Source organism: Empidonax traillii, unplaced genomic scaffold (assembly GCF_003031625.1).
Source record: "Empidonax traillii isolate 1590-97213 ecotype Southwest subspecies unplaced genomic scaffold, ASM303162v1 scaffold2015:size83106, whole genome shotgun sequence".
Taxonomy (NCBI): Eukaryota; Metazoa; Chordata; class Aves; order Passeriformes; family Tyrannidae; genus Empidonax; species Empidonax traillii.
The window spans coordinates 56,612-64,342 of record NW_020957208.1 but is presented as its reverse complement, the minus strand read 5'-3'; the positions used below and the strand labels follow the sequence as shown (position 1 = coordinate 64,342).

Here is a 7,731-nt window from a genome sequence, read left to right as displayed (position 1 = left end):
TTTAAACCTCACATTTAAATATCCGATTGCTTATTTTTATCACTATCAAATCATAACATGACCAGAGGCTGGGCAAAAAGCAGTGCTGCTGCTGCTGCTCCCCCATCCCCCCCTTCATTTGTTTTTAATTCCAGGAGTAATTCCCACCTGGTTATCGGACTCTGTCTCGTTTTCATCAAAGCCGCAGGCGTCGTAATAATGAGGGAAAGGTTCTGACCAGCCGTCCTCTGTGCAGTTCCTGCTGATGTCCCCTGTGCCAAAGTGGGAATGGGACACTGTGGGAGCAGACCCCAGGGCGTGCCCTCCCTCCCTCCCTCCCCTTGAAAAGGAAACCCCACAGCTCTGCTGGAAGGGCTGTTTATCTGAGCATCCATTCAACGATTTTAATCTTGACATTTAATGGTGTCTCTGATGATCCAGTTACCCGGGGTTGGCAATGACTACAGTTGGTCACCAGAGAGCAGGAAATATGTAATCAGAGTATTCAGTGGCTGCAGGCCTCCAAAAAGCTCATTCTCAAGTGGGTACCTAAATCAAGGGGCAGCTAAATGTGCAGTTCTCTCCATTGATCCTGAAAGGTGTCTCGGGAATGCAGCTTTGCTCTGGACATCCACAGTTCAAGTGGCCACTGGGTAAGTCCAGGGCTCCAACATAAACTCCAGTCTCTCTCTTCATGGCTATATGTTCATTTACAGAGGGTGTAAATTGTCAGTTGGCAATTTAAAACCTGGTTCAGATGTTCTCACACTCCTCTGTCTATTAATTATTCCAATTCTGGTCTGTAAGCTCGATTTTAAGCAAATATTTGCTTAAATACCCATTTTTTTTGCCTGATCTCCTATAAAGACTAGACCCTGCCTGGCTTTCACTGACACACTGAGGCTTAAAACTGCACTGCAAAACAAGAGCTGGGGGTAGAAGAGGAAGGAATCTCTTGACACTCGCTTTGCTACGAGGCTGCCTGAGCTGGGACAGCCCCTGTGATGCTCTTTTGGAGTATAATTATCTTGCCAGAACTCAGTGCCCTGGCTAAAAAAATATAGGGCTGGGCTTCTGACTGCACTTCTTCCTCCCCAGCACAACAGAGCAACTTCCATTTACTGCAGTTTTTGGGAGTTTCAGCTGTACCTTGACCAAAACTGACGGAAATTTCCAAGGTTTGGGCTTACTTTTTGTTGTGAAGGTTGTGCTGCTTTGAATTCTTAGGGCAGTTTAGTCAAGCAGCTCATGCATGACCTTATTTTTAGAGGCTGGGTTTACCATCCATGCAGCAGAATTTATCTCTTTAATGAGGGCATTCATTGGAAAACATTGCAACGCTTGGCAAATTTGGGTAAGTGACTCCTGCACATTCATCCCTAGTTTTTCTGTGGGAAATAACAACTGAATCGTGGTGTTGACTGTCTTTAGCACCATTTAGTAATTACTGTTAAGCAGGTAGATCTCATTTATAGCAACACACTTCCCTCGATTGCAGGGCTCAGCAGTGGAGGAATAAATTTTCATAATACTGCTAAAAGTAACACGGCAGAAAATATGTCATGATAATTAGCACTGATTAGAAAAATAATACCAAAATGGCAGGAATAAAAAAAATCTCTGAGCTTCCTTTTTAACAGAGATAAATAAAAGGAGAAAAAAAAATAAAAATCTCTAGTTTTCTTTCTTACCTAGGGGAGACTGGGCTGTGCTTTCCAGCAGGTCATAATCACCTGGAAAAGTGGAAATTTGGTATGAAATTGTTTTGCTTGTGTTTTCTATTAGGACCCAAACTGGTCTCTGTGGAAATCAGTGAATAGGATGCAATTGATTTTTATTGGTTTAGATGAGGCCCAAAGGCAATAAATCCTTGATTCTGTCTTCTCAGGAAGTAAACACGGTTTTACTTGTGAGTTTAAATCAAAGTTGAACCTCTAAAATTAGAAGATTGCAACTGCAAACAGTGAGCACAGAGCTAAAAACACAGACAATCAAACTAGGAAAAAAATTGATTGTTAAATTATATATAGAAGTCAAATACTGTATCTTTAGGAATTTAGATTTATAAACCATAGGTATTTAAATTTGGTCAGTTTTCAGAGAGTTAATGAAAAATTGTTTTCATCCATCAACGACAAAAAGCAGTAGCTAGTTGGTTTTAGTAAGATAATTTAATTTAGTGGGTTTGGGTTAAATCACATTGATTTACAAACACTTATGTGATTTCTAATTTCACTTTTTATCTGAGAGTTACAAAGAACTAAATGTCATAACACAAAAGCAACTTGCCAATACTCTGATATTTCCACAGTTTTTGAGGACAGAGGTGCCTAAAAGGTAGGCAGCACAGCTGGTTCTTACCTGCGTGGGTTTGCCCCAAATTATCCACCTCCCAACCTGAAATGAGAAGAATAAAAGTAATTAATCATTTCCTGGTAATATTTTGCAATGTAATGTTGATAACAGTTTGCTTCCCAGCAGAGGAATGGATGCAGCAGAGCCCAGAGAAGAACTGCAAGTTTAAATCTCTATTTCATTATCAGTCCCGTGTTTTTGCGAATGGAAAGTGGTTTTCAGAAGATGGTTGATTGCACTGGATTGTTAAATATCTGATTATCAGGAAATTTGATCAAACTCCAGGAACAATAAGAAAAATCGATGAGGGAGCTTTTTTTTTCTGATGATTTTTTTCCTTTTCTTTTGGATATTTTTAGATAAGGGGGAAGGTTCTGAAATAAGAAAGGCCCACACTTCTTACAAAAACACTGTGCCAAAATCCATGGTGCTTTGTATACTAAAAATGCAGATGTTACAACAACAAAAATGTCCCTTTCCTTTCTTTATTTCCTTTTCTTTTCTTTTCCATCCTTCTATCCCTCAAAACAATATTGCTGGGAGTCCCTAGATCCAAATTCCCACACAACGTGGGAAATATTTAATCCCCAAACGGGCTGAAGTCAGACTTTTGTGGCCCCTCAGTGGTTCAGGTTGGGTGTTGGGGATGCAGCAGCCATGGGGTGGTGCTGCTGCATCGTGAACAGACACCGAGGGGCCTCGGGAAGCTGCTGCCAAAAACATTTCCTGCACTTCGGTGACCACTGCAGCAGGTGGAATGTTCTGAGCAGCTCAGTTCTGCATCCTCCAGGTTGCTCCTCTTTTAACCCTAATCCTGATGGTCCAGTATTAATTAGGGGTTGCAAAAAACCTTCAGATTGTGTGAGAAGGTTTTTACTAACAGTAAAATCCAAAAAAAAAACCCACAAAAAACCCACCTGATTTTGATCCCATGGGAAAAGAGAAAGCATTGAAGGATCTACAATAATTCAGGGCAGCATGAAATGCCTTTTCCAGTTTATACTTTCTCAGATTCCTCATCATGTAATAATTTAAAATCAATCGAGTTCTTTCTCTCTACTATAATAAATCAGGTATCTTTTTTTTATTTGCTGAGGTAGAAAAAAAGAGGGTTTAATGTGAAGGTGAAGTAGAGAGCCCAGAAAACCCCTCTGAAGCGTCAGGGAGGATGTCCTGTGACTGTGGATGGATGTACTGAACCCCAAACCTCCACACCCACCACACCAGTGACTCTGGGGGGTGAGCACTGAAAGATGTGGTAGGAACACTGCTGGTCTCCTGCCTCATCCACCCAGTTCCAGCTGCTGTGAGGATTTTACATGGGAGAATTTAGGTTGGAAATTAGAAAAGGTTCCTCCCCCAGAGGGTGGTTGGCACTGAACAGGCTCCCCAGGGCAGTGGGCACAGCCCCAAGGCTGCCAGAGCTCCAGGAGGGTTTGGAAAACACCCTCAGAGACAGGGTGGGATTGTTGGGGTGTCCTGTGCAGGGCCAGGACTTGGACAAGGATGATCCTTGTGGGTCCCTTCCAACCCTATGATTCTATAATTCTAATTCTTGTGTAGTTGCAAATGCTGGGTAAGCCTGAAAATTCTGAGGAGAAGCCACCAATGGTCTGGGCAAACCTTTTCCAGCAGGGATTGCTGAGCTGCTGCACCAGCCTGACCTGGCAGATGCTGCAGCAGAGCTGGGGTTGTGCTCCAGCTTCTTGGCAGAGTAACAGGGGTGGCTCTGCAGAATATTTTGGACAGAGCTGTTTGCCTCCTCAATCTACAGAACCCCAGCGAGACAGCTCAGACACGTGGTGGTAAACTCCAAATTCAGGATACAGCTATTAGGTTGTGGTGTGGGAGTTTTTACCAGTGGGTTCAGTTGGCAATCAGAGGGTCAATGAGCAAACCACTGTTCCTTTATCTCTGTCCTTCCACAGCATGGGCCACTCAGCTCTCATGGACCTGGCTCCTCACATGAGGTCACCTCAGCCTAGGCCTTACAGGGACCCCCAAAAAATGGGCCAGAAGAAGCTGCGAGAAAAACTAAACAAAACAAAACAAAACAAAACAAAACAAAACAAAACAAAACAAAACAAACCCAACAAAAAACCTCTTTGACTCATAAAAATCCATTTTATTTCATCCTTTATGGAGTAATCGGACATACAAAAATATCCAGAATTCTTTCTGGAGAAAGACCAGGCCACTGCTGGATGGATTGAAGCCTGATGTTCCTGGCATCCTGGATATTACACTGATGGCTCAGAAAAAAAAAAAAAAAAAAAAAAAAATTTCCTTATGTTTAAATGCTTTAAAGGTTTTTTTTTTCCTATGATCTATGAAATAAAAATTACCCTCATTTCACTCCAAATAGAGGTAGTAGTAAGGCACATTGATGTTAAAATATTGGATTTGAGTTCATTTTGAATTTCATGACATCCATAATAACCCTGAAACATCACAGTAATTTAGGTTTTCTGACATGAATAGGCTTTTTATAGAGATATTTTTAATATATACACAAATTATTATCGCATTTTGCTGTGCTTGGCATCATGAAGGGATTCACACTTCGAACAAAGTTAATATTCTGATTGCTCTAAGAGCAAACTTGCCTTATATTAAGGCATTTTTCTATATATCTAAGCCCTACTAATGCACTGAAGGCGGTTCCAGTGCAACCTTTGACTGTATAGGCTTTTAGGCTTGATCCATCAACCTCATTTTCCCTAATAAGCTACTGGAAAGTCAATTAGATTTATATTGAACATCGTGCCCTGAATTACAACTAAAAGTCAAAAGTCCATCTATTAAATGATGGAATAACATACACATAGATACCATTATATTTGTGTGCACATATACATATATATATTAATATTATTTATATTAATATTATTCATATTAATATTATTTATATTTATATTTGTAATCATATTTATATTTATAATCATATTTATATTTATATTATTTATACACAAGGACATAATGAGGGAACATTCAGCCACCATCTGAAATTCCCTAAATTCCCTGTAACCCCTTTAAATTCCTGTGTGCTGCTGCTGCCCTTCTCTCAGACAATGTATCTTTGTGTGTCCTGAACCAAAATATTGGTGTTTACTTGACAGAAAGCCATTGCAGTGTTTGGGCTGTGTTTGCCCACCTGTAGGAAAATGCACTGCAGTTCACATGGAATTATTCCTGTAACATATTTACACATCCAGGGACAGAACCTGAGCTTGCATTTGAGCTGGGGTTGTAGGGAAGCCCAGACACAGGGCAGTCCCTCCCAGTTTTCACACTATTCCCGAGAAATGGTATTTTTGTGGGTTGTTTTTCGTTCAAGAAGTGCCTTTCTGACTCAGAAAATTTCCTCCTGCTGGGTGGGCAGGACTGGAGGGCCCCTCACTGCACGAGCTGCCACAGGAGCCTCTCGTGTCCTCACCCTTAGGGCATAAACACCAAGGAACTGGGGCATCAGACTTCACTGCTGATGAAGAGGAGCACCACTGACATGATTACACGATGATATAATGAAATATGTTGCTCTCCCAGAAATGAAAAATAAATAAATAATGATTTTCATCCGCATTTCGACCTGAAACCCATTTTAATGGGATTAATTCAAGGATTATGTTTTTGAGGGACAGGACAAGGGGGAATAGCTTTAACCTGTCAGAAGGCAGGGTTAGATGGGATATTGGGAAGAAATTCTTGCCTGGGAGGGTGGGGAGGCCCTGGCACAGGTTGGCCAGAGAAGCTGTGGCTGCCTCTGGATCCCTGGAAGTGTCCAAGGCCAGGTTAGAGCAACCTGGGCTAGTGGAAGGTGTCCCTGCCCATGGCAGGGGGTGGAATGAGATGATCTTTAAGGTCCCTCCCACCTAAGCCATTCTATAATTCTATTATTCTATGATAATTACATCTTAAATATCATGATTTTATGTCTTACGTGAATGACACCTGTGCTTTTCACATGTAGCTAAACCCAAAATAGAGACATGTGGACACAACATCAGCTATTAAACAGAGTCTTACAACACCACTTATTAAATCAAGAACTGCTCTCAATGAACTCCTGAAAAAGCCACTGTTATCCTTGACACAAGATGGTTTCTCCAGCACATTGACAGACTGTGCTATTCACTGTTTGACCAGACTGTAAATGTCACTCTTTGGGAAGAAATGCAAATCTTTTATTAATGCTTTAATTGATTTATTAATTAGATGTTATTTGCAGTAATGCTTAGAGATCCTAGAGAATATCCATCAGAATGTTGAACTGCCAGAGATCAAGTACTGAAAATATTGCTTATTTCTGTTTTTTGTATGAAAAGGGGAAAGAAGGAGGAGGGAAAAAAAAAAGTGACAGGAATTGCCAAAGGCTCCCATTGAGGTGGTGGCAGAGACCCAGCCCTTTCCTGCCCTTTCCTTGCACATTTATCAGACCTTCTTCCTTGATTTTTATTTACTGAGACCCAGAAAACACATTTCACCCCTTGCTACGCTCCAGCTGATGAGAAATCCGACAGGAGCAATTGTTGCTCCTGATTTCGAGCGGACAGGACCGGCAGAGCTGCGGCCAAGAAACAGCCCGTGCACGGTGAGTCTGGGAGCTCAGAGCAGCCTTTTAGATCCTCTCCCCCGTGCCAAATCCTGGCTGCTCTGGGTGTCAGCTGGCAGGGCACCTGCTTCATCTCCCGCAGCTTTGTTTATCTGAACACAACCGGCGTTTAACCCTTTTGTTCCGGCGTTTGTCCCTTATTAGTGGGCAGGGCAGGAGGGGGTGAAAGGCTTCCAAAGGGGATGTTCCATCCCAAAATGTGTTGCCCACGATTTCCCCCTCATTCCTGTTTTTCCCATCCCAGGGTTATGAGTTGCAGGTCTGGTTCGCACAGGTAATCCCTCGAAAGGTTGGATTTTAACAGCACTAAATCAAATGTTCAAAGTCTGCACTGATTTTACTGGACGTTAACTGTGTCCCTTCAGAAAGTGCAGAGACAGGGGCAAGGAGAGGCTGAGGAAAACATTTCCTACAATCCTTGCTGTCCAGCTACGTGGATAATGAGCTGGTTAGGTAGGAATTGAACTTTTTTTTTTTCTCCCCTTGTTTTACTTATCACTGATTAGAAGCTGAGCATTTAATTCCTAAGTAGACAATAAATCAGCGAGTCCTCCCGCCCCGCTCCCCAACATCCCCCACGCTGGGCCTTTTCACTTGCTCCCCTCTCGCTGCCTGCTGCTCCCAGCGAGCAGCAATCTGTTCAGCAGGCTGGCAGAGCCACAGTGGGGACCAGCAGGACACTCAGCAGCTTTGCTGTGCTCTCAGAGCTCCCCACACGGACACTCTGCTTCGTCAGGAGGGAACATTAACCCTCTGCCCAGCCCCGTGCCTGGAAACGATCCATT

The 7,731-nt window shown here is 42.4% G+C and overlaps 1 protein-coding gene across 1 annotated transcript in view; it reads right to left on the bottom strand.

Annotated features, from left to right (window-relative positions):
* Positions 1-7,731, bottom strand: part of LOC114071422 (pituitary adenylate cyclase-activating polypeptide type I receptor-like) — a gene marked incomplete at its 3' end in the record, with an annotated part of 65,754 nt that overhangs the window by 16,250 nt on the left and 41,773 nt on the right. Inside the window, exons 3-5 of the mRNA XM_027909251.1 lie at positions 2,341-2,376; positions 1,671-1,712; positions 118-251 (exon numbers count right to left, since the gene is read on the bottom strand). Of these exons, the coding sequence (XP_027765052.1) occupies positions 118-251; positions 1,671-1,712; positions 2,341-2,376 (212 nt within the window). The remainder of the gene's footprint in view (positions 1-117; positions 252-1,670; positions 1,713-2,340; positions 2,377-7,731) is intronic.